This window comes from Rhinatrema bivittatum, chromosome 3 (assembly GCF_901001135.1).
Source record: "Rhinatrema bivittatum chromosome 3, aRhiBiv1.1, whole genome shotgun sequence".
In the NCBI taxonomy this organism is placed as follows: domain Eukaryota; kingdom Metazoa; phylum Chordata; class Amphibia; order Gymnophiona; family Rhinatrematidae; genus Rhinatrema; species Rhinatrema bivittatum.
Window position 1 is genome coordinate 15,811,180 of NC_042617.1, and position 27,972 is coordinate 15,839,151.

The following is a 27,972-nucleotide window of genomic DNA, read 5'->3' on the forward strand; positions in this document are numbered from 1 at the left end:
AGAGATGGCCAACTCTATCCCATTTAAGTTAGAGTCTGAGCAGGATCTACGCCACCAAACTCTTGAGGTGCTACAATTTGTAGATCCCCCCAAACAAATCATGGCAATACCTATCCATGATATTCTTCTCCAACTTCAGCAAAGAATGTGGGAACATCCTTGCTCTGTTCTTCCCATCAGTAAAAGAATGGACTCCACCTATTTAGTCCAATCTGCACCGGGTTTCCAAAAATCTCAACTTCCACATTCTTCTGTAATTGTAGAGTCAGCACAGAAGAAAGCAAAAAGATCAAGAGTGCATTCCTCTAATCCTCCAGGGAAAGATAATAGGTTCCTGGACACTTTTGGGGGTAAGGTATTTCAAGGTGCAATCCTCAACTCTAGAATTGCAGCTTATCAATTGTACATCACACAGTACCAAAGGAACCTATGGAAGCAGGTGGAGGAGTTTATCCCATCTTTACCCCAGGAATTCAGAGAACCAGCACAAAATCTAATTCATAAAGCTTTTGAGGCGGGGAAACATGAAGTGAGAGCTGCCTATGACTCGTTTGAGACAGCCTCAAGGGTGGCAGCTTCTGGTATAAGCGCCAGGAGGTGGGCCTGGCTAAAGGCATCAGACCTCAGGACAGAGGTCCAAGAAAAATTAGTAGACCTACCCTGCGCAGGAGACAACTTATTTGGAACAAAAGTTCAGGAAGCGGTCTCTCAACTAAAGGAACATACTGAGACCTTAAGGCAGTTATCTTCCATGCTTCATGATACCACTACCCACGCTGCACGTCGGTCCCAGTGAAGGGATATTCGCAGGCCCTATTACCGTCCTGAAAGATATTATCCTCCTGCAACTAGGCCTCGCCAGGCAAGATCCCAGCACAGGACACAACCTCGCCAACAAAGAACAACCAGACCTGCACCTGCCACTCAAACAGGTCCCACGGCTGGTTTTTGAAAACATCTCCAGAGAACTCAGCCAATCTCTGAATCCTCAACCAGAGCTCCCTGTGGGGGGAAGATTATCCAACTTTTACAACACATGGAAAACTATAACAATAGATCAATGGGTTCTGTCCATCATATCTCATGGTTACAAGCTCAATTTCCTAGCAGTACCTACAGAACATCAAGCACCTCGGATTCCTCCCAACAGAAACCACATTATTCAACTTCAAATAGAATTATCCACCCTTCTGAAATCCAGGGCCATAGAACTAGTGCCCCAGTCTCAGCAGGGCAGAGGATTCTACTCTCGATATTTCCTCATTCCAAAGAAAACAGGAGGCCTACGGCCCATCCTAGACCTCAGAAATCTAAACAAATTTCTAAAAAAGGAAAAGTTCAGAATGGTCTCTCTATGCACCATGCTTCCACTTCTCCAAAAAGAAGATTGGTTTTGTTCTCTGGACCTTCCAGACGCATACTCTCACAATCCAATATTCCCTCCTCACCGCAAGTACCTGCACTTCATGGTGGGTCATCAACATTTCCAATACAGGGTACTGCCATTCAGACTCGCCTCTGCTCCCAGAGTATTCACAAAATGTCTGGCAGTGATAGCAGCACACTTGCACAAGCAAGGTGTCCATGTCTTCCCATACCTAGACGACTGGCTCATCAGGAGTCAATCTCAACAAGGAGCAATAACTTCTCTCAACCAGACAATTGCTCTACTTTACTCCATGGGATTTCTCATCAATTATCAAAAGTCCCATCTCACACCGTCTCACCTGCTCCAATTCATAAGAGCAGAACTGAACACCGTCCTTGCAAAGGCCTTTCTACCCGAGGATCGAGCAGAAACATTGTCCTTGCTAGCAAACTCGATTCTCTCAAAGACGCAAGCAACAGCTCATCAGTTTCTAACCTTACTAGGCCACATGGCCTCCACAGTTCATGTCACTCCTATGGCAAGACTAGCCATGAGAGTAACCCAATGGACTTTAAGATCACAATGGATCAAAGCCATTCAGCCACTGCATTCTCCAGTTCAAGTAATCCACCAACTATGTTCTTCTCTCCTTTGGTGGGCAAACAATGACAATTTGCGCAAGGGCCTACCCTTCCAACAACCAGTCCCACAGATTACTTTAACTACAGATGCATCCACCTTGGGTTGGGGAGCTCACACAGACAATCTCCAAACTCAAGGAACTTGGACAGAACTCGAAGCAACATTTCAAATAACTTTTCTGGAGCTTCAAGCTATACGTTATGCGCTGCATGTGTTCAAGGACTGCCTTTCACACAAAACTGTTCTCATCCAAACAGACAACAGAGTAGCCATGTGGTACATCAACAAACAAGGAGGTACGGGCTCGTATCTCCTTTGTCAAGAAGCTGCACAGATTTGGGGATGGGCCCTGAACCACTCAGTGTTCCTCCAGGCCACTTATCTGGCAGGCATACACAATGTAGTAGCAGATCGACTCAGTCATCAGTTCCAACCACATGAGTGGTCCCTGGACCCCTCAGTAGTGACCAGGATATTCCAACGTTGGGGACAACCAACAATAGACTTCTTTGCATCACATCTGAATCACAAAGTGTACAAGTTCTGTTCTCTACACAAACAGAAGAATCAGCCAACCAAGGACGCCTTCGCTCGCCCTTGGAACTCAGGCCTACTATACACGTATCCTCCAATACCGCTCATATCCAAAACTCTAGTGAAGCTACAACAGGACAAGGGGTCCATGATACTCATAGCCCCATATTGGCCTCGTCAAGTTTGGTTTCCCACATTTCTAGATCTCTCGATCAGGGATCCCATTCGCCTGGGAATAGCTCCCACTCTCATAACTCAGGATCAGGGTCGGTTGCGCCATCCCAACCTTCAATCCCTATCCCTGACAGCATGGATGTTGAAAGCTTAATCTTACAACCACTCATATCTCCCAAGTGCTTATAGCTTCACGTAAAACTTCTACTCGAAAGAATTACGCTTCCAAATGGAAAAGATTCACCTTGTGGTGCCAGCAAAACAACATTGATCCTTTCACTTGCACCATTACCTCGCTACTGGACTACTTATACCATCTTTCAGACTCTGGTCTTCAGACTTCATCTGTAAGAGTCCATTTAAGTGCAATCTCTGCTTACCATAACAAATTGGGAGATGCACCAATTTCCACACAACCTCTCATCAGCAGATTTATAAGAGGCTTAACTCAGCTCAAACCATCAATTCGACCTCCAGTCATAGAATGGAACTTGAATCTGGTATTAACAAGACTTATGCGTTCTCCTTTCGAACCCATAGACTCCTGTGATCTTAAATTTCTCACATGGAAGACTATCTTCCTCATAGCTATTACTTCAGCTTGAAGAGTTAGTGAGTTACAAGCACTGGTCACGTACGCACCCTACACAAAGTTCCTACATGACAGGGTGGTCCTCCGTACGCATCCAAAATTCCTTCCCAAAGTAGTCACAGAATTCCACTTGAATCAATCCATAGTTTTACCCACATTCTTTCCAAGACCTCACTCACATCAAGGAGAATCAGCCTTACATACCTTGGACTGTAAACGTGCGCTATCCTTTTACTTAAACCGCACTGCAACACACAGATAAACAAATCAACTTTTTGTTTCTTATGATCCAAACAAACCAGGTAAAGCAGTGGGTAAACATACTCTATCCAACTGGCTAGCAGATTGCATACAGTTTTGCTATGAAAAAGCAAGGGCGAGTAAAGGCTCATTCAGTAAGAGCAATGTCAACCTCAGTAGCACACTTCCGTTCAGTGCCAATCCTTGACATATGTAAAGCAGCAACATGGACTTTTCTTCACACTTTTGCAGCTCACTACTGCTTGGACAAGCAAGGAAAACAAGATTCGGCTTATGGACAATCTGTCTTACAGAACTTGTTTCCAGTATAATCCCAACTCCTTCTACAACCAATCTGATGTGATCTTCGGCTGACTCATTTCCACAACAACACATCACTGTTGCCTTCATATTAAATGACTCAGCTTCTAGCTTGCTAATCATCCATATGTGAGGACTAGCATCCTGCTTGTCCTGGGATAAAGCAAAATTGCTTACCTTGTAATAGGTGTTATCCCAGGACAGCAGGATGTAGTCCACACGAAACCCACCCGCCACCCTGCGGAGTTGGGCCTTCTTATTTTTCTAAATTTATTTTGCTAACGCTTATTGCTACATATGAGACTGAAGTGAGACCCCTGTGGCACAGAATATCATGGCATGCTGGGCATGCTCAGTAGCCCCAGTCTGCCAGTCAAAAGTTTCTAGAAACTTTGACAGAAATTTTACCGCACTAGGGCTCCGTTGCTGAAGTCACCCATATGTGAGGACTACATCCTGCTGTCCTGGGATAACACCTATTACAAGGTAAGCAATTTTGCTTTTTGCATTAACTGTCTTTTGAACAATTTCCTCTAATGGAGGTATGGACGTTTTATTCCACCCTTCTTGCTTCTTGCTTAATTTTTTCTCCTTTTTTGGTCCAACCAATATTTTCGCCCACTTGGAGCTGGTACCTGGGAATCAGCATACCAAACCTTTGGAAGAGGGAAATCTTTAATCCAGGCCTTACAAATTCCATCTAAAGCAAGGGATCCCAGTACAGTAAGGTGTACTACCAGAAAGATACAAAGAAGTTACAATGTAAATATAACAAGAACTTTGTTGCTATTGAGGGAAGTATTACATGAGGGAGTGAAAAGTGTCCACCAGGCTCTGCCTAAGGAGTTAACAGAATCAAGAACGAGTGTGAAATACCTTTCTAGAGCTGTCTAAGGAGTTAAAGGATGTCTAAAGGATTTCTTGGATGATATTAAATCTGGGATTAAATATTGGGATTTTATGTATTCTAACCACTGTCAGTGGGAAGATTTAAGAATTAAATTAAAAGGTAAAGGCTGATTGTACTAACTTCAATCTACATAATATGAATACATTGAGTAAGTAGGAGAAGAAGACATTTCAGCATAAATAAGGAGTCTTCCAAAGTGATTAAGAGACTTTGCTAGAAGCCATGAAGTTTCAAGTTTATTCTCTCTATCTGCTGTTTTATTATTTATTGCTTCTAATCAATCTATTAAGAGAAGTGTCAGTATAGAAGTTGGAAACCACCATTCTTTTCTGGTGTGTTTACTGGATGCAAAGATAGTGTAAACTGACAGAGCTATGAACCAAAGGACAGAGACAGGACTGGATTGCAAAGAGGCAGGATATAAGAACTATTGTTCATCCTCACAAATAGTAGCCTGACCTCAGAAACTAAAGCCATCCATGGAATAAGGAAGAGGTGGATTGCTTGCCAGCTTGTAGCATTCCCTCGCCAGCCACCGCACTCACATGCTGCCTCACCAAGTGATGAATGCCGCCTGATGTCAGGGCACGCCTCGCTCTCGAACCATGCCCAACTGCTGTGTTCTCCCAGCTGCCTCCTGTCCCACAGAGATGACCCTGGTCTCTTCCCAGATAGCTCTTTGGGCCGCCTCAGGCCACCTCAGGCCTCCTTCTCCAGCCTTTCCCTAACTGCTCGTGAGCTCATCTTTCACTCTCCTAAAGGGTCAGTGGTGGGAATCGGGGAATGGTGCTGTCTGATGACATCATCCATACAGCCTATATCAACTGGCTCTAGTCTTCAATCCAGTGCCTTGGTAATAGGTCGACTACCGCTGATAGTGCTAGTTGCCACTCTGTGTTCCTACATTCCAGTTCATGGTTCCTGTTCCTTGTCTTTGTGTTCTTGCATTCCTGTGATGGCTTCCTAGTCTTATCTTCCCCGTGGTTAATCTTCTCTTGCTTCAGCGTCCCTTCTGTAGTTTTTTATCTCCTTCAACATTTCTTCTTGGATGCCTGATTTGACCCTCAGTTCTGGAATTGACGCTGCTGACTTCTGCCTTTCTCTGATCATTGCCTGGATACCGACTCTGACCATAGCTGCCTGCTTCAACCATTGTCCAGATACCGACTCTGATCATAGCCACCTGCCACAAACCTTAGACTGGACCATGATCCTCCATCCACTTGTTTGGACCTCATCTCTCAGCAGGACCATCTGCCACAGACCTCAGTCTGGACCACGCTCCTCTGTACACTTGCTTGGACTTCATCCCTCACCTTGATAATGCCTCACTTTGGGGCCGCCTGCCATTGGTTACCATCTGGTTCTTGCCTCTTGGACCTAACCTCTACCTGGTTTCTCTTTCAGACCTGACCTGCACCTATAACATCACTACCACTCGTCACAGTGGCCTGGGCCTAAAACCAGCTGGCCCCAGCACCCAAGGGCTCACCCTAAGAGTAATGTGGGCTAGTATTGGCAAAGCTCTGGTTGGGCCTCTGCTATAGGTAGCTCTATCTACTGATGGTGAGGACCTGTGGGGCTCCACTCTGCAGGTAACGCCAACTCCCCCTCAGCTCACCAACAAGAGATATATATAGATTGTTGAGGTGTTTTAAGCAGAAAGGGTCCATCTCTATTTCTTTCTATGTGGGTGCCAGTTAAAGGATCTGTCCCACCCAAGGGTTACACTGGATTTTCAGAAAGGCGTTTGACAAATTCCCTCATGAGAGACTCATCAGAAAATTTAAAAGTCCTAGGATAAGAGGCAATGTAATATTTGGATTGGTAACTGGCTACAGACAACAGGACTGAATGGTCATTTCTATTAATGGAGAAAGATAAATAATTAAGTTTCTCACAGGACAAGCAGGATGGTAGTCCTCACAAATGGGTGACATCGAGGATGGAGCCCTGTACGGAAAACTTTTCTGTCAAAGTTTCAACAAGCTTTGACTGACACTGGCACACTGGGTGCACTGAGCATGCCCAGCCTGCAATTATCCCTGTGAGCCACAGGTGTCTCCCTCAGTCTTCTTTTTTCCGCTCTGCAGTAAGCATAGCGGTTGGAGCTCTGTGAGGATTTTTTTAACTAATTACCTCATGGAAACACTTAACTTTTCACTTCAAAAAACACTTTTCCCTGCACAGGTCTCCCTCCGCGTACGTTTTTACGACGCTCGGTGAGTACTAATTCTTATTTTTTCGGTCGGTTCCTGTCACTATCTTAAGGCTGTTAACTGACTGAAGCCTTCCCTTCCCCCATTTTTCAGTTAACTTTAAACAGCTTGCGAGTGTCTCTGTGACACTCTGCTTGCTTATGCTAGTGGGGTAGGGATTTTTTCCTTAACTTTAGGACCTCTGTAGCTTCAAGTCCTTCGTTCCCTGCTACCCTCACGCAGTCGATACCTATCACTACACCGGTACCCTCCTAAACCGCCCTGGGCTTTTATATGTCATCAGCGCCCCTCCCCCCACGGTGCCCTGATGCCTTTATCCATGTTTTTTGCTTTTCAGTGCTACCAGGCTTTTTTCCTCCTACGCACTGTTTTTTTCCCTTGGGCTTCCTCGGTGCCGTCCCTACCCGGATGCATGCCATTGACGCACACGCTGTTAGTCACTGCCATGCATACTCGGGTCGCCGCCACCGTTGCCCGAGACACTTTTTAACGATCCCAGGGTCACTTCATCGATGCCACCCCCTTTTGGGGATGCCATCGATGCCCCATCCTCCCCACCGATGTCCGGCCCTTTTCCGTCGGTGGGCATCGGTGCCACATCGATTTCGTCGGTGGGCATCGATGCCGGATGGTCCCCATCAGTGGACATCACTGCCGGATGGTCCCCATCGATGGACATCGGTGCCGGATGGCTTGTCCATCGATGGACATCGGTGCCGGATGATTTGTCCGTCGATGGCATCGGTGCCGGATGGCTTGTCCGTCGGTGGCATCGGTGCCAGGTCCTTTTGCATCGATGGACACCGATGCCCAGGTGTTTCATCCATGGGCATCTATGTTAGAATGCATCCATCGAGGGCAGTCGATGCCAGGCTGCTCCCATCGGTGAAATTCGATGCCCAGGTGGGTCCCATCGGTGGGTATCCATGCCGGCTCGATTCCGTGGATGGGCGTTAATGCCAATGCCAGCCTTATGGCTGGCATCGATGCCCATGCCGATTCCAGGACTGGCGTTGATGCCGGGATGGAATTCATCGACTGGGAGATCCATGCCATCGATTCCATACGTGTCCATATCAATGCCACCGACACACGTGTCTGGGGCACCGATGCCATGTACACTTGGAAATCTGAGTCTGTCCAAATCGATACCGTCAACGTCTGTGGCCCTATAGTTGATGCCCGTGGCCATGCCACAAACGGCATAAATGCCCGCCTCCATGCATCGATGCCCTCGACACCTCCGTTTTCCTTCGGTGTCCTTGACGCCCTATTGATTCGACTTCGACTCAGTCGATGCCGGTATCTTTTTCAATAACGGCAATGTTTTTCGATTATTCGATTCCACATCGTTTCAAAGATACCTATGCCAGTGCTGTCAGTGCCCGTCACTGTCATCATTCTCCTGGCCAGTCATCGACGATTTTTCATACCCATTTTGATGATATCCTCGAAGCCCCTTAGGTTGCCTTCAATATCGTCAATACCGACATAGCACCGCCACATAATACCCTCGCCTCCTCACATTGCTCCACGCTTTGGGTTCTTTTTTAAGCCCCGTATTAGCTTAAGACACTCCATTGTGTCAGGAGCAGAGCAGGCGTGCTGACAGTTCGTCATCGATCGCCTTCCAGGACGACGAGGGCTTCCATCTCGGCGCTGGGGAAAGACCGGGCCGAGCACCGTGGCACCCATCATCGCTGACATCGTGATCGTCCGCCGCTGACACCATCCAGCACATCGGTGCCATCCTTCTCCAGGCTGGACAACACTCGGGCAGAGCGACATCACCATTGCCATCAGCACTGTTCCTACAGTTTTGGCAGTCCTTGGTGATCCAGAACTTCCGGATCCAGGTCCGACGGCTTCTGCATTGGCGTCACGACACATCGAGCCGCTGTGACGAGGGAAGGGAACATGAGTTCCGTTAGGGCTCCTCTGTTCCTGGCGTGCCCCACCGTCAAGTGGTGTGGGACTATGGCCATCTGTTACACTTAGCAGTCTAAACGCCACTCACGCCTGGCCTGTCTCCTCTGTACCTGTGCCACCATACCGGGTTTCAGAGCGAGATGGACGTTTACGTCCCCGGCCTTACCCTCGAGGACTCCGGAGACCGTCGGAGTCAACAATCTTCACCGGCTCGTCTTGCGGCGATCCACGTCGGATGGTAAGTACCCGCTTCGGCGGCATTCCCATAGAGTTGTGTTCTCCCATTCGGACCGTGGTTCGAAAAGTTCTGGGTCATGTGCCTTTTAGAACTGTATTAGTGTCACATATCGCTATGTTAGCTATGTTAGCCACAATATCAGGAGAACCCCTCTATCTTCTTGGGATTGCAGCAGGGCTTCTTCTCTTGTCAGTAACAAGTCCCTGTGCCGACCAATGCTCTGACTCTTGGTTCCCTCCCAACCAAGGTCCAGCTGCATTGGCTGATCTGCTAAACATGAGATTCAGCAACCATTGCCCCATGTACAAGTCCACCTTGAGGCCTGGCCACAGGTCTCAGTGTCTCCTTGTACAGCATACAGAAATGCGGGTACCACTTACCGCTCACACACCTGCAGGAGCCTACATGATATCCTCCATTGGGACACCTCCTGGTCTCCCATCTGGTCAGATATCAGAGCGGCCACCCCACCTTGTACCAAAGTCCCGGTACACTCCCCCAGGCGCTACGAAGTGCAGAGGGGAGAAGGGAGGGGGGTTGGGGAGTTTTAATTGCACTATTCTTTCTTTTAACAGAAAATAGTTACTCTCCGCACATCCTGGACCTAAGAAAATCCAACTTTCTTTAGACGTCACAGGTACAATGGTATCTTTGGTTACCATCACTCCATACTGCAGTAAGTACATTATTTTAATGTTTCTATGTGCTTTATGGTGAGTCAACATTACAACCCCAAGCTCTGCCGCTGGCACCAGCTTCGGTAAGTGAACTGTCTCTTGCATCACTGTTGGTGAATGCTGTTTTCTCTGCGGAGTGTAACATCATTCACTTTCCTTGCATAGACTACTGCTAACCACTTTCAGTACATGCAAGGAGCTCTCACTTTTTTCAGGACTCACTATACATTTACTAACTGGGATTACTGTCACTGCCATAAATCCCTTCTGTAACACTTCTGGACACCACAGTCTTAAGACCCTCTTGTCCAGCATGCGCACAGACATTCTGATACATTGTTATATGTCCCTGCGCATATTTTCCATAACCTCAGCCTTTCAACTTTTCATGGTTGGGCTATGGGGTTTCTTCCCACTATGCATTTTTCTCATAATTCAAAACTGCTATGGGTTATATTCAGTGACATTCTATACTCAATGGACCTAAGTGGTTTCATTGCTTTCATCCCTGATTCTTATCCCAGTTCGAACTAGGACCTAGTCTCCTTCGACTCATGCTCGCAATTCCTTAGGGTTATAAAGTTTCTCCTAAAAGCTGTCAACCCATTATGCATCTATTGCACTCCAGCATAGTTTCTCATAAACTTCCTGGACGTTGCACCCATGAGTTATGCCCTTATGCCTTCCAATACTGCTTTTGCAACAATTCTTTGTGCATACAGACAGACAGCATAGGGACAATGTGCTTTCCAACTCATAAGCACGCATTACCTCTTAGCTGCTCTGCTAGACAGCTGCGCAGCTCTACCCTTGGCCCTTGTTCACTTCATGCGACCTTGGGCCACATATCTAAGAGATTTAATGAACGCTCTATCAGACCTTCTCCACGTAGGTTCTATCCTCTCGAATGGTCTCAATTACATGTGTACAGGGCAAATCTTTTAACGCTGAGTTTAACTAAACTTTCCTCGGCGTCTGCATCATTCCATACGATGCACAGGTTCTGCTCCCTGCACATGTTTCCTATGCGTTCCCTTAGATGCCTTTTCTTCCATCAAAGGCCTCTTCAATATATCTCTTCTGCTGCCTCTCGTAGCCAGCATTCTTCTAATGTTGAACTGGGATGGGGTTCAGTATTCTTTTCCCCACTCCATGACTGAGATCAGTATGCTTCCCATACTTCTCAATCCATCATATCAGTAACCTTTTATTCCCTCACCAGTCAGTCCCAAATCATAGACTTACTGATGTTCTTAGGTTCTGGTAGCGTCACATAACCTTCTAAACATAAATCTTGCCGTTTAATATGGCAGGCTTTACCTCCTGACGCTAAAAAAAAAAAAAAAAAAAAAAAGAGGTATTACCCCTTTTACTTTTCCACCATTTTTTCTTACTCCCTCGGATTCTGTTCTCCAGACATCCTCCACATAGATACACCTTTCTCTTAGGAGGTGTATCGTTTTGGGAGTTGGGTTCCCGTTTTCGGTAATCCTCTCTGAGTCGGCTTACCATGGATTATCCACTGATCAAGCCGCCTCTATTTCTCTAATCACGGAATGAACATATATATTCTCCTTATAAGTCTCATACATTCTACGTTTGAGCCTTTCCATTCCTCTCTTCCACAGTTTGGCAAGGGAACTTCTTTCCCTCTTAATGTCATTCCTGCCAGCAGGGTCCGTGAGTTATGCACTCTTTCCATACTCACCTGACTCCGTTCCTCTGCCACTGAGTAGTTCTACGCATTCAACTTTCTATCCTTTTCAGGTAGATGTTGTATCTCCTTTCCTCAGGAAATACTCTATTAATTTTTCCTAACCTCTCTCTCTCGCCCTAGGGAGAGAGTGGGTTTTCCACATTCCTGGACAGTAATGCTGCGCTTACATTCTATCTACATTGCACTGCATTCCATGTGAATTCCACTTGACTCTTTCCTTCATGCAAGGGTCAAGCTGCTACTTCCAGTGGCCACACAGACCTAATCCTTCTGATTAAGTGGTCTATATTTCCTTTCCTACCAACAAGCAGACATTTCACTACAACACTGTGGGTATCCACATACTGTTGTGTCCGTCTTAGCCTTAACAGCTTCCCTTTGGTTACTGCTGCTTGTACTTTTTTATCAGGTTGCAGCCTGGAGTCCTCTCCATACCTTCGCAGCCTATTATTGCTTACATTTGACTAGCCGGCATGCTCCATGTTTGGCCAGTCCGCCTACTCTTACTTTTTTCAATTCACTACCCAACATCCTTCCACGAACCCATTATGGTGTTGCGGATGCCCTCCGTTCCCATTTCCACCTCAGTCGTTACGCCTTTGCGCATCTGCGGTGTATCTGGTGCATTCCCGGGCATCCTCAGCTCGGTACTCACCCATTTGTGAGGACTACCATCCTGCTTGTCCTGTGAGAAAGCAAATGTTGCTTACCTGATGTAACAGGTGTTCTCACAGGACAGCAGGATGTTAGTCCTCACGAAACCCGCCCGCCACCCCGCGGAGTTGGGTCTGTATACTTTTATTTTAGTTTCGCTTGCGCTTTTTAGCTATAAGACGAGACTGAGGGAGACACCTGTGGCTCACAGGGATAATTGCAGGCTGGGCATGCTCAGTGCACCCAGTGTGCCAGTGTCAGTCAAAGCTTGTTGAAACTTTGACAGAAAAGTTTTCCGTACAGGGCTCCATCCTCGATGTCACCCATTTGTGAGGACTAACATCCTGCTGTCCTGTGAGAACACCTGTTACATCAGGTAAGCAACATTTGCTTTTCCAAGGGTCTGTACTGAGACTGGTGTTTTTTAAAATATTTATAAATGATCTCAAAAGGGAATGAAGAGTGAGGAGATCAAATTTTCAGATGACACAAAATTATTCTAAATTGTTAGATTATGACTCACTTGAGGAATTGGATATTTGACTAGCAGATGAAATGTAACGTGGACAAGGGCAAAGTGATATATAAGGAAGAATAATCCAAATTATAGGAATAAAATTGCTGGTTCTATAGTAGGCATTATCATCCAGGAAAAGGATCTTGAAGTAATTGTAGACAATACTTTGAAATCCTCAGCCCAGTATGTGACAGTAATCAAAGAAGCAAATATAATGTTAAGTATTATTACGAAAGGAATGGAAAATAAAACAGCGGATAGACAGCCCAAAGATTTTTGTTTGGGTCATTTTTTTATTTTGTTTAATGTTTTGGTTTGTTTTTTTTCACTTTGGTTCAATTACCAAACTGAAAAAAATTACTTCCCCCCACCAAAAAAATACCTCCCAAAATAAAAGAAAAAATGTTTACAACTATCCCGCCCCTACCATAGGAAAAGTCTTGAAGCCCAAGGCCTCCTTCCCCTAGCAAAATTAAGCAGGGCTTGGGCCTACCTGGTTGGGATTAGCCAGGCTTCTCTATTTATTTGTATACTGTGCTTTGGCACTTCAAAGTAGATTGCATTCATAGTAACAATGTAACATAGAAATGATGGCAGAAAAGGACCAAAATGGTCCATCCATTCTTCCCAGCAAGCTTCTTATGGAAGTATCTGCCACACCGTGCAGGTTACCCCAAGTTTCTCTTAAGGGTAGTAACTGCTGCTCTGTGCAGATAACCCATAAAAATTTCCTGCTAACAACATTTTTACTATGTGATGCGCCTTTTTGAAAATTCGGACAATACTGCTTGACGTGCTTTGCTTACGGATTTATGGACTTGGCCGTAGAAGCAGTTTTGTGTTTTTTCCCTTATGTGTGTGCATCAGTTCCCCAGACCATAAAAGTCGGAGTCCTCATTGGTTGTTGTCTGAATCCAAATTCTCCTTTTCCTCTTGCCATTGAAGCAGAGAGCAATGTTGGAGTTGCAACAAATGTATCAAGGCTTATTGGTTAAGGGTAGAAACTGCCACACCAGCAAGTTACCCCCATGCACTTTTTTCTTCATTTCCATTGTTTAGTCTTTAGGGATCCACAGTAATTCTCCGAGGGTAATCAGGTTGGAAGCCCTCACAAATGGGTGATATCATCATATGGAGCCAATGCAGAAAATTTATGTCAAATTTTCTAGAACTTTAACTAGGCACACTGAGCATGCCCATGAGAGACCCCAATGCTTCCACATGGGGTCCCTCATCAGTCTCTTTTTTTCCCATGGAGCTGTGAGCCTTGTGGTTTGATTGAGCTCAAAACTTGGCATTTTATCTCGTGGAAAACTTTCGTTTTTCGGGGTTTTTTTCAATTTTTTTCCCTTCAGTCCATCGCCGGGTTCCTCTTGTGCCTTCCCATAGTGTTCCCAGTCAGGGTTTTCGGTATTTTGGGTAATCTTCCTTTCGCAGTTGACTTCCCCTGTGGTGGCGGTGACTCAGTGCCCACTGGCCATCATTGCCCGCTGCCATCATTCCGCTTTCAGCCCTTTTGTTTTGCCCTCATCATGGCTATGTCCGGTTTTCTCCTATGCCCAAGGGCTCAAGAACCATATCTATCACTGATCCCCATGAGGTATGCATCCTCTGCCAGGGGGATTTGCATGATGTCCAGGATTGCTGCTTGAGCATCCAAATGACTCCAAAGGGACATCGGCTTTGACTAGACAAGATGGATCAGTAGTGAGGACTCTCTTGTTCACGAGGAAGGAGGGACTATGATACATTTGTTATGGACACATTCTCTCTGATTAAAATGACATGTGATTGAACAATGACATATTTCAACTTCATTTAATTTCTGAAATCTGTTTGTTTGTATGCAACTACTTTGAATATTAATTCAGCACAGAATTTGCATTTTTTAATTTAAACCTTGCCAGGAGACCATATTCTTTGATTTTTGAAGTCATATGTAAGGATCTGACAGGGTCTACAATATGTTTCAGATTATTGGCAAAAGCCACTAATTTAAAAGTGGTTTTTCCAAAGGTAATTCCATGGATATCTGCAGAGGAACCCAAAATCCTCATAAGGGAATCTAAAGAAAGCACAAAAAGCAGTGATGACAGGGGACATCCCTGTCGCATTCCTCTAGTCAAAACAAATTCTTTAGAGAGCTCACCATTAACTAGAGATGTGCATCGTTTTTTGTGTTCGTGTCGTTCTTCGTTTTTCGGCCGCCATGGAAAATGTCGTTATTTTTCGGTTCGGGTCTTTTTTTTCGCGAAAAATCGATTTTTAGTTAGTGCGCGCTAACTCCCCGTTAGTGCGCGCTAACTCCCCGTTAGTGCGCGCTAACTCCTGTTAGCGCGCACTAACAAAAACCGTTAGATTTTGTTAGTTTTTGTTAGTTTTTGTTAGTGCGCACTAACAGGACTTAGCGCGCACTAACAGGGAGTTAGCGCGCACTAACTCCCGTTAGTGCGCACTAACCGGAAAAACGAATTTTTGCGAAAAAACAGGAAAATCCTGATTTTTTTCGGGCTCCCTGAAACATGCCGAATTGGACAATTTCGTTGCAATTTTCCAATTCGGCAAAAACGAATGCACATCTCTACCATTAACTAATACTGCAGCCTGCAGGGTGGAGTAAAGGGTGGTGAGAAAAGAGATATAGGGCCAGATTTTAAAAACAGCGCAAGGGCGTAGATTTGTTCACGCAACCCGGCGCGAACAAATCTACGCCCGATTTTATAACATGCGCGCGGAGCCGAGTGCATGTTATAAAATCTGGGGTTAGCGCGCGCAAGGGGGTGCACACTTGTGCACCTTGCGCGTGGCGAGCCCTAGGGCAACCCCGATGGCTTTCCCCATTCCTTCCGCCCTCCCCACCTTCCCCTCCCTTCCCATATCTAACCTGCCCCCCAGCCCTAACTAAAACCCCCTCCTGACCTTTATCTCGAAGGTTACACCTGCCTCTGGGCAGGCGTAACTTGCGCGTGCTGGTTGGCTGCCGGCGCATCAACCCTTAGCACGGCGGCTGTACCGGAGGCCTCAGTCCCGCCCCTGGCATGCCCCCGGGCCAGTGCCCCTGGCACGCCTCCGAGCCGGTGCCCTGCTCCCAGCACGCCCCTTTTTGCAAGCCCCGGGGCTTGCGCTCACCGCTGAGCCTATGCAAGATAGGCTCGGCGCGCGCAGGGGCAGATTTTCTCGGGTTATGTGCGCATGTTACGCGCGTAGCCTTTGAAAATCTGCCCCATATTGTCACTGAAACTTATATGTTCTGAGAGTTTTAAAAAGAAATATTCAATTTACCCTATCAAAAGCTTTTTAAGCATCAAAGCTGACTAATAAAGAATTCAAATGCTTCTTTAAAGAAAAACCCATGGAGGGCAGTACCCTTGTCACATTTACTGCTGTTTGTCTACCCTTGACAAACCCCAACTTTACAGGAGATATTAATTTAGGCAGGAACTGAGATGGTGGTCCGCCATGATCTTCACCAAAAGTTTTATGTCACAATTTAAAAGTGAAATAGACCGATATGAGCTAGGTAGAGTAGGATCTCACCCTGGCTTGGGATGAACCATTATGGTAGCTTTATTGGAAGACCAACCAGCTAAAATGGGATCCAAAAGAGCTTTAAAAAGCTTACTCAGGGCAAACAGACCTGATCTGAAACTATTTTGTAAAATTCATTGGGCTAACCATCTGGGCCAGGAGACACAGATAGCAGAGAATTTATTTGCTGTCACTACTTCTTCAAGCTTAATTGGGGCATTCAAACACTGCAGCTTTCCCATCTGTCACCCAAGGGAGAATCATTTTAGCTAAATATGCCTGAATTGATTGTGTCATACAAAGTTTTGCTCTGTATAAGTCTTGAAAATATTGATAAAAAATGTCACCAAAATCTTTAGTGGAATGTTTCAACTGACCTGTGTTATCTTTCAAGGCTAAAATATATTTCTTGCCACCCCATGTCTTTATGATGTTGGCCATTAGCTTCCCTGCCTTACCTCCATAAAGGAAATATTTGTGCTTATAATAGAGCAAGTTTTTCTTAGTTTTCTGGTATAAAGTTCATTCAGTACACTTTGAGCTGCATAAAATTGCGTTTGACTCTCCTCCGAGGGATTCTGACAATATCTCCATTTATCTAATTTACAACCTCTCTCCTCCATTTAGCAACATATGCTGTTAATCCTCCCGTAACACTACTTTTGCGGTCTCCCAATCAGGGCCTGCACGTCCATTAGGTGAACTTAGGTGGTCATCTATGGCTCCAACCCTTGGGGGGGGGGGGGCACCAAAGAGCAGCTAGGTGGTGTTGCGAGTGGCAAAGAGGAGTAGAGATTTGTTGGGCCATGAGCAGTGCGTGCTGCTCGTGGCCCTGACAAGCATACAGTGGGCAGCGCAAACGAAGTAGGAGGAGTCAGGCCCGAGACCAGCAGGAGCGGCGCGAATGGGGGGTGGCGCAGCATGGTGTGAATGAGGGGGGGCAGGCGCAAGGCAGAAGTCATCTAGAGCACCCACTGTCCTTGCACTGGCCCTGCTCCCAATAAAGGGTAGTGGTGTCTTAGTAAACTTGATTAAAATGGGCATACACTTTCCACTTGTCCTGCAGATATGTATGAAATTTACTGTCATGATAAAGGTGTGAGGGAAATCTCCATCTTTGTTTGTTGGCAAGGGGAAGATAGCTCCAATATTAAACCATATCAGAGCATGATCAGAGATCTCAACGGGACCTATCTCTGAACCCATTACCCTCGAGAAATAATCTTTGCTTCCCAGTAAGTAATCCAAATGTGATTTTAAACCATGTGCCCTCGAAACATGTGTAAAATCATTTTCCAAAAGATGAAGGGCTCTCCAAACAACTATTAAATTAATGTGATTGCATAGATAGGGAAGGCAATGATTTTGATCAGATCGTGAGGTGAATCAGGCCAGTTGCCTCTCTATTGAGCTATCAAAAACTATGTTAAATTCTCCTCCAATAAAAGAATGTTTAGTATCTTATTAAAAAAGGTCTGTGAATATATATTTGGAGCATAAATATTGCCTATTTCTGGTAACAGAAATAACTATCTACCATCTGGTTCCGCAATGGAATTTTGTAAATTAATCGAGAGAGACTTGTTAAAAATATGACTACTCACGCTTTCCATTTAGTAGAAAAAGCAGAAAAGACCTTTCCCACCCAGTGTTTCTGCAGTTTAAAATGTTCTACCTCCTAAAGTTTTGTCTCTTGGAGTATGGCTATATATCTACATGAAATCTGCTCATCGCCTTTAATATCTTGTAGCGTTTAATCACTGAGCCTATTCCAGACACAATCCAAGTGAAGCATCTGAGATTAACCATCATGTTCCCAATGGATAATGAAAAAGCTATAGTGATAAAATACCTATTTTTGCAGGTCCCCCAGCCTAGACCCCTCACCCTCAAGAAGGAACAGATATATGTAACAAAACCATACCATAACTGTATTAGCTCCCAAAACCATAAGATAGAAAGTAGCCTATCTTCTCACCCATCTTACCCAAACCCCTGCCCCTGCCCCCTCCTCGCCGCCCTTACCCAGAACTTTTTCAGTATAAACAACCTACTTGTATATAATATTTGTATATAATTCTATTGCCTATATATAATCATGTTCCCATGCCTATAATCATATTACTTCGCTTATATTTCCCTTGTACAGTAATTCCCATCATGTTTCCCCCCCTTACCACCCCCCAGTTCTCTTATCAGTTTCATTGTAAAGCCCTGTTGGCCAGTTTTATGTTACATGGAAACCGATGTGATGTTTGCTAAACGAACGTCGGTATACAAAAATGTTAAATAAATAAATAATAAATAAATAAATTACATAAAACAGAAACATAAGAGCGCCTCAATAATTTCTGAGTTAGTGCCTTCCCAACAGTGTCCCAATGAAAATTCCCAACCTTATGAGTAAATTTTCAAAGCTGCTTGCGGGCATCCATGTGCAAGTAGTTCCTGGCTGGCGCACATAGACACATGTGCGCCTGATTTTATATTGGTGCACGCTCAAGGGGGGAAATTTTGTAACAAATGCATGCCAATGCAACTAGGTTTTCCCCAGTTCCCTCTCAGTTCTTGCCCGAGCAGCAGTACGTTCCTCATGCCAGCCAGCTGACGGCAAATGCTTCTCCGGGATAATGCCTAATGGCTCTGTCCCGGCCGGCCCCCACCCAGACCACACCCTACCCTTCCCCCAGCCCTCCCCTTTTCAGAAACCCAGCTCTTCCATGCATACCAGGAAATACGTGCATGGCTGGGTTGCTCTTAAAGGGGTACATTTTCAAAAACAGCGCGCGCGTATTTTTGCTCGCGCACCACGCGCGAACAAAAGTACGCTGGATTTTATAAGATACGCGCGTAGCCACGTGTATCTTATAAAATCCGGAGTTGGCGCGCGCAAGGGGGTGCACATTTGTGCAACCTGCGCATGCCGAGCCCGGCGCGCGCTGCCTATTCCCTCCGAGGCCGCTCCGAAATCGGAGCAACCTCGGAGGGAATTTTCCTTCCACCTCCCCTCACCTTCCTCTCCCTTCCCCTACCTAACCCACCCCCCCTGGCCCTATCTAAACCCCCCCTACCAGCGGGCTGCTGGCGCGCCATCACCCGACCCGGGGGCTGGTCCGGAGGCCTCGACCACGCCCCCGGGCCGGCGTCACACCCTGACATGCCTCCCACCCCACCCACCCGACACGCCCCCAGCACGCCCCCTTTGCAAAGCCCTGGGACTTATGCACGTCCCGGGGCTTGCGCTCGCTGCCGAGCCTATGCAAAATAGGCTCAGCGCGTGCAGGGTCCTTTTAAGAGGGTTACGCGCATAACTTATGCCCGTAACCCTTTTAAAATCCGGCCCAAAATGCACACAGCGTGTACCTGGCCACACGTATCTCCCAGTATTTGCTCACACCGAGGTTTTAAAATTGAACCCTTTGCATATATTGGGCGAAGGAAAAGAAAAAAAACCTTTCAGCCCATCTGCCAACCAGAGAAAAAAAAATTATCCAAAAAGGATAAATCATTTGTGCTTTGTGGGCCTTCCCCACAACTTGTGTACTTGAAAAACAGATAACAAGAAGTCAATATTATGCAGCAAAGAAAGAGAAACAAGTAGGATGAAGCTAAATAACTACTGCCATTGACAGTCACATCTTCATAATGAACCCAGCAAAGAGCACCAATGAAAATTTGTAAAACATCACCCTGAGTTCAATTCATGTAAAAAGATGTTAGCTTCTTCAGCTGAATTAAGAAATACATTTTTCCCTTTATGGAGAACTTTCAATTTTGCTGGAAAAAGCATCAATATGATATGCATTTTTATCAGTTGAGTGCAGATTGGGACAAACGCCTTTTTTCCTCACCGCTACAGCAACTGAGTAATCCTGATAGAGAAGTAACTTTTCTCCTTCAAATTGTAATTCCCCTTGTTGCTGATATGCTCTTAAAATGTCAACCTTGTGTGCAAAGTTCAGGACCTTAAAAATAACTACTCAAGGTTTGAAATTAACACTGTCCCCAAGGCCTGGAGGTCCTAAACAATGGACCCTTTCAATAGATAGCACGCCATGTTTATCATCCAAATTCAGGGCCTGCTTGAGCCAGGTCTCTAATCAGGTTCCCAAATAATTCTCTGGTACAGATTCTGGTATCCCTATTACTTACAGATTATTTCTTCTTGACCTGTTTTTGAGATCATCAACTTTTAGTTGGAGTGAGTCACACTGTTTTTTCATTCGGGCCATTTCAGTCTGCATTGAGGTCATTTTATCTTCAACATCTGAAATATGGTGTTCTGCCATTTGCAGCTGTTGTTGGATCACTGTGAGTTGTGTGCTCAAACCTGACAATTGTATAGAAATCAGGATGAATTTCCTCTGTAAAGCTGTGAGCACCATCGCAGTAACCTCTGAGATCATCAGGTCTGGGTTATCGGGGGCCAGGCTGAGGTCGGGTACATCGGCCATTTTGGAATCGCTCCCTTTAGTTTTTCTTTTTCTTTCCTGGCCGATTTTGTTCCATATTTTATGATAAAACAGCAGACAAAGAGGGCATCAGATCACCAAAGTAAGTAGAAAATGAACTGGGAAGAATTTCTCAAATCGTAATGCCAGACTCACTCCAAAGATTGAATTAAGGGAGAGGGCCCTTGGAGAGATCAGGCAGCATGTCTTCTCTCTCTCACAGTATCACCTGGCTCCGACATCATTTTAATTTTAATTAATAATTGTTTAGAAAAATCAAACTATTATTTGATAGTATTTTCCATATTTGTCATTAACGAATAAAAGAATGAGGTGTTATAGTAAAACAATTATGCTATTTTAATGTTTTTCTCCAGGAGGTGCAGCATTGGATTTGAAAGCATGTCCCCGTAAATCATTCCGATGGATTCTTGATATGACCTGGTTGAATCTTGTAGAGTTGAGCAAATTACCGCAGTTTGCAGAAATTTTGAATCAGGTATAATAGTTAATTCCATGAACAGATTTTGAAGAAAATGACCTATCTGTATAATAAGGCATCAAGGTTTTCTTTGACAGGTATTAATCAAACATCTGGGGAGGTCCAGAGTGATTAGTGAGTAGAGGTTGGGTTTTGGCTCCCTCCCATGTAGGGAAAGCGGATGGTGTGTTTGTAGTCTTTATAAACTTCTGTGACCATCTCTGGACATAGATTCCTTAGTTTGCCCTCTTAGGGGAAGTATGTCCTTTACTGTTCTCGGTTTGTTTGTGTTTCCTAGGTAAAGGACTCTGGGTGTCTTGTGGACAGAGACCTGAGTAAAGAATTAGAGACCGAGTGTCTTACTCTTATTTATGTCCATGTTTTGGAGACCTTTTATTACCCAAGGAGGAAGTTTGTCCACCCTTCCTGCCCCTTATTTAGTTTCCCCTTTTGTGAGTAAGATTTTTCCTTCTTGTTTTTTTTACTTACTGAGTACCCTGGGGCCCAGGGACTCAGATTTTGTCATTTAAAGGAAGCAGTGTTTTTTGCCTAGAAAAACCTTGAAGAGTAGCGGTGAGATTCAGGAGAAATGGATCACATTCATTACCAGTGTGTGAATGGGTCTGAGAGTTTCATTGCAGAATCATTCACTATTGACCCATATGAGAAACACTTGGGAGGAAAGGAGTAAGCCAATGCCAACCTGGTACTAACTAGAGGGAAGGAGAATGGAGAAGACTGCAGGAGAGGTATGAGAACTGGGGACCTGATATTCATTACAGAACTAGAACTATATTCTAACCATTTCACAGTGGGAAAAATCCTGAAGTAACTTTACTGAACTGGAAGTAGAAAGAGCTTAAATTTTAATTAAAGACATTTGCTGGAAGCAGGTCACACACTTATTAAGAACTCTAATTGTAAAACAGTTGGATAGATTTGCATGCACTGTCTTCATTGTATGCAAATCTATCTCATGCATATTCATTGTGGATATCCTTAAAACCAGGCCTGTTTATGGTTCTTGAGGACCGGATTTGGCCAGTCCTGGCCCAGAATTTTATTACCCTCCCCCCCGTGCAGGGAATCCTGGACTATCAGAGTGAACTGACACCTTTTCAGAACTGAATTTTTAATATCTGAAGTGAGATGTGAACTCTTGGGTCAATTATCGGGGTTTTCCTACCCAGGGCTTACAATAGCATAAAGCAATCAAACAATAACAGAGCTATGGATTTGTGCATTAGGGATGGTCAGTCATTTAAAAGAACATAGAAAACACCAACAATAATTTCAGTGTTACTGTTACGCCCATCGGTCGCAGACGGCTGCGACCACTTATGCTCACCTCTTTTCTCTCAACTCTGACACCATTGGGGAGGATGGCGGCCTCCGCCAGCTACCATCGACATCCCTGACGTTCCTGGCACAGCGTGGGAGTTGCCAACCTCCATCTTGTCTCTACAGTCACTTAGGCGCGCGTGCGCACGGGTCAACTTTAAACACATCATGGTGGGAACCTAGGGGGCATCCCCTCCAGATGACATCTACACTCAGCTGTACTTAAGCTGACTGGCCCTGCCTATTAGCGAGCTAGCAAGGAGTTTCCTCTTTGCTGAATCCACTTCTCTTGCTTGGACTTCCGTTCCAGTTTCTACACTTCAAGTGAGACGCCTTGGTAACCGCTCTTCGGGGACCCTACCTCATCTCTGGCTATCTGCTCCTCAGAGGGCCTTCTACCTTGAACTGTGTCTGTTTCCTGTCTCTGGGAACCTGCTTGGATCTTCCACTCAGTGAGTACCCTAATTCCACGGATCCTCTCTGGTGTACTCTGCCTCGGGCCACTACCGTATTTACTCCAGCAAGGAACCAACTTGGTGTACCCTGCGCTGCAGGCCATTGCCACTTCATCGCTACAGAAACCTCTCCGGTGTACCCCGCACTCCGGGCCACTACTGTACCGAATCTAGAGAGGGATCATCTCGGTTTACCTTGTGCTGCAAGCCACTAACTCGACTGCACTACAGGTTCCTTGACACTACCATCGTATCCCGGATCTACTGATTCCATCTCTGTGGGTGATTTCCTACGGTGTACCCTACTCTGCAGGCCACGACCACATCATCACTTCTGGGAGACTACTACGGAGAACCCCGCTCCTCGGACCTTCACCGGATATCCATGTGTGAGCTATTCAGCCTGGGTATTCCCCTCCTCAGACATTGACTCTGCTCTTTGCATTTCCCGCTCCTCGGGCTGTGCTTCTCTTTTTTTCCCTGTGCAATAAAGACTTATTCCACAGCTGTGTCTGACCTAGCTGAGACCCCGCCTACCGGCGGTGAGGCCCACAGGGCTCCTCCCTGTGGGTGATGCCATCTCTCTCCTTGGCTCAGGACCCACATACCTAAAACCACAACAGTTACAAAACCAAACAAAAATATCACTGATATTTTCCATGTCATTGCTGATGCACCACCAGATATTTTAAAACGTGCAGACTGGCACTTTTTTGTCTGTTGATCTTGAGAATCACGAGACCAGCAGTCAAAACATTTAAGATCTATAAATTAGTGTTGGCAACGAAGAGAGGAAGAAGCATGAGGCTGCTGGTAGTGCTAATCCTGCCAGCGGCCAAAGTGGAGCGGAGACCACAGGTGCTGCTGTCAGATCCCATCCCACCAGCAGCCGAAGAGGAGAAGTGGCCTGGACTACTGAAAAATTGCCTTAGAAAAAAGTTCCTGCCAAGCTGGAGCCACTGGTAAAGCCAAAGAGAAAGGGGAAGTGATACTAGAGACAGGTCAATGATGACAGGGTCAGCATCAGGAGAAAAATGCTGGGAAGGAGAGCATCATTGCAGTCAGATTGCCCAGAGGGAGGTGCTCAGTGACTGTAATAGAAATGCAACAGAAATGAAAATAAATGATAAAGGAAGTGACAGGAAAGAAAAAGGAAATTGAAAATACAATGAACTCTTTTCCCCTCTGCATTGCTATTATGTAACATATTTCATTCCAACATGAACCCCGGTATTTTACACCTTAATATTTTGCTCGGGTTAATGCACATTTCAGATGGCTGAACGATATGAAAATCTCGATCTAGCATCTTTTCGTTTGTTCTTTTTGATAAATATAGGTATCTCGCAATGAAAAAGGCTGGAAGAATTGGTTTGATACGGCAGCCCCTGAACTAGAAGTGATTCCTGATGGATATAATAACTCGCTGGATACTTTTCGAAAACTTTTACTTATCAGGTACAGATGTCACTAACAGTAGAAGCAGATTCAGTTTTGTACAGTCTTTAGAATCTACATTTACAAAATGTAAGGTAAGAGATGCTAAAATAACATGTCGTGTAGTACAAGAAATCTATATGCTACTGCTTGGGCAAGAAAAAGAACTGGAATGGGTTTGTCTGCTCCAGTCAGTGCTCTTGTGGCCTTGAATATGGAGACTGAAGTTGGGCCACTGGGGCAATGACATTCATCGTGCTTTTGCACTCAGGAGGGAAGACCATAGGCTGTTTGGCATTATCTTCCCCAGGTGAATGTCAAATCCACACAGCTTACATAGATGCCTGCATTATCTGGAAGATTGAATTTGGTTGTACTTTGACTATATGAAAAGATTATGGTTGATCCTGGACTCGTTCTCTCATGACTGTATCACTTACCCACCAAAATATAGCCTGGAGTTAAGAAACCTTTTGAGTACATTTCCAAAGGGATTATATGTATGTAAGTAGCCTGTATTCGCATACATGCTATTTTATAAACATTCAAAGTATATGCATATTTTTGGTTTTTCATGCACATTTACTGGCACAAAAAAGAAGCGTCCTCAGGGTGTTCCAGGGTGGGATCAAGAGGTGCGCGTGGAAGTTGTTTTTTATAAGAGAAATTTGCTACAAATTATCTAAGATATTTGCCCAATTTTACACCTGCTAATTAACTATCACAATTGATATTAGATTTGTCTGTTGTCTGCAGTTTGTGGGTGAGAGGACCAGGGGGTTTAGGACGAAGTACTGAGTGAGCTAGAGATAGACTGGCTGAACTGGCAGCAGTATTAATGAACTGGGAATTTCAAATACATATGCAATAAAATATTTATAAGTGCGTAAATTACAAAACACCAGTTTTTTTATGGACTTGTTCTAAAATATACACGCATATGTTTATAAATTAGGTAGGAAGACTAAGTGCTGTCATTGCAGTGGAAATATACGTGCGTTCTGAAACATTTGTGCTGTATTTTATAAACACTGAAGCTCCCACTGCACAGTTTACACAGCACTAGGATAAATCTCCATGTGGCCACTTACACATGCCACATGCAGTAACGTGAATAGGTTTGAAAGTTATTCTCCCTCTGGTCATGTTCACTCAAACTGAAAGTTAACAGTTGCAATCAACAGTTTGAATGCTGAGAGCCACTGGTGTATTTGGTCTGCAGCAATAGTATCATACAAAAAATTACTCCTAGATCTTACCATCAAGCTTCTGGGTTTCCATCTACAATGCAAATATACATACACAACATAGAAGATGTGCCCAGTTTTTTTTTTAACTTTATTTTTATTGCATAGGTTTTCATAAATACATCCAATGCACTTGTAATGACCCTCTGGGCTCATTACTATAAGGTCCTGGTGTTGGGGAGCGCTAGGAGAGCGATCCCACTTCCTGAGAGATGTGTGTCCTTGGGCCTTGGCTCGACCCCAGAGGAACTCTGAAGAGGTGCCACGGGAGGCGTGGCATGCCCGAGCATGGGCTGGACGGGAGCAAGGCTGGAGTGATGACTGGGAAGACAGGCCCTCCTCCGGACCTGCATGCTTCGGAAGACCCAACAACGCAATGTTGGTCTTGTGAACAGTCCTCCGACTGTTCCCAGCCCTTTCGGACCTGCCGCAGGGTACGGCACAAAGCGGCAGGCCGGATGGAGGCCAGGGCAGCGAAGACTGGAACAAAGAGATACTAACGAGACTTCAGGAACGACGTAGACTCAGGCATAGATGTGGACTCAGGAATGAGGTGCTGGATGCATAGACGTAGACTCAGGCACAGACGTGGAACCAGGACGAGGTACTGGATGCACAGAGGTGGACTCAGGAATGAGGGCTGAAGGAAGACATGGGCACTGTCCCTCAGGGCTCCCTACTCAGGCCACCCGCGGGACTGAGTCGCGGACCACCCTGTCCCATGCGCGCCCTACACAGCCCTGGAAGGCTGGTCGCGGACCACGCTGAGAATGGGAGAGCGCAGGGAAGAGGAAGCAGTGGTTTACTGCACTCCTGGCAGTCGAGGCAGGTTGCTGCACTCCTGGCAGCCGAAAGCTGGTGCTGCACTCCTGGCAGCCGAAGGCGAGTTGCTGCACACTGGCAGCCGAAGGCAGGTTAAAGCATCAGGATCAGGAACAAACACTAAGGATACTGGAACAAGAGACAGACCTCGGGGCTGGAACATGGACATCTGGAACAGCAGGTAACATCAGGACTGGAACACGGATACTGGATCAAGAGACAGACCTTGGGACTGGAACAGCAGGCAAACATCAGGACTGGCACAGAAGGCGGACACCAGGACTGGACGAGGAGCTCCAACAAGTAACAGGAAACACAGGACCTTGCAGAAGTGCTGGAACACGAATGACTCCTGGAGCGAAGGATCCCAGGAGTGACCAACTCCTTGCGAAAGCAAAGTTAGACTGGACGCTGAGCCCTTTTGTAGGGCTGATGAGGACAACACCCAGGGAGGGGTCAGCAGGGGGCCACACCTGGCTGGCCCTTGAAGAACAGACGAGAGGCACGCGCCCGCACCTAAGGAAGCTGAAGAGAAGAGAGCTGGAAGCTGGTGGCGTCCTCAGCCACGTGGAGGGCCCAAGGAAGCCCGGCAGGTGGCAGAGCAGCCCTGCCTTGAAGCTGGAGAGATGGCAGGCTGCTGGAGCGGCTCCCAGCCGCGAAGACTGAAGCAGGAAGTCAGGAAGAGAAGAAGGGCTGGCTGCAGGGACGGCAGAGAGCTGCAGGTACCGGCAGGGACGGCTTCCCTGCCGGGCGAGGACCCGGGCTGAAGCAGGCACCGGCAGGGACGGTCTCCCTGCTGGCTGAAGACCCCGGCAGTGAAGCAGGACATCGGGGGAGAGCTGGAGCAACAGCAGCAGTCCCAGCTGCATGGAGGAGCTCCCGGCAGCATGGAAACAGCTGCGGGGACAGCCCCAGCTGATTCAGGGGAAACAGCAGCATCAGCAGCCCGGCTGGCCGCGAAGGTAAGAGCCTGCCCGCACTCCTCGCGGGCAGGATCGCAACACCTGGTGAACTCCTTTTAGCTAGGGCAGTATAGATTGGTAATTAGTGAACGGCCTCCCTTTCAAAGAGCTGAGATGGTGTCCTCCTATTTGAGGCAATAAAAGTCACTCTCTCCTGAGAGCTTGGAGGCAGTGCTTTGGAGTTCAGAGTTAGATGGCAGTGCAGGAGCATTTTCTTTGTTGCATTATTGACCTGCTTTGAGGATCCAGACAAGTCCTGCCCAGGGATCCTGAGTAAGGTCAGGAGGCTGCACTACCAGTCCACTAACTGGCTGGATGTTTTTTAGGTTCTGGACATTTTCATGGTAGGAAGCCTTGTAAGACTCCTGGATATTGCTTGGGAGAGGGCATGGGGAACCCTTTCCATGAGGGGGCCCAGGCTAAGGAAGATCCTGGTGATGACCTGAGGCAAGGACCTTTTGGTGTTATTTGGACTCAGTTTTGGGAATCAGATTTTTTGTTAAAAGAGCCAGGAA

The 27,972-nt window shown here is 46.0% G+C and overlaps 1 protein-coding gene across 1 annotated transcript in view; it reads left to right on the top strand.

The window, feature by feature from the left end:
- The window catches only part of DNAH8 (dynein axonemal heavy chain 8), a 1,926,251-nt gene that overhangs the window by 1,712,284 nt on the left and 185,995 nt on the right, over positions 1 to 27,972 (top strand). The window contains 2 exon segments of the mRNA XM_029592920.1: positions 21,090 to 21,211; positions 24,329 to 24,447. Coding sequence (XP_029448780.1) covers positions 21,090 to 21,211; positions 24,329 to 24,447 — 241 coding nt within the window.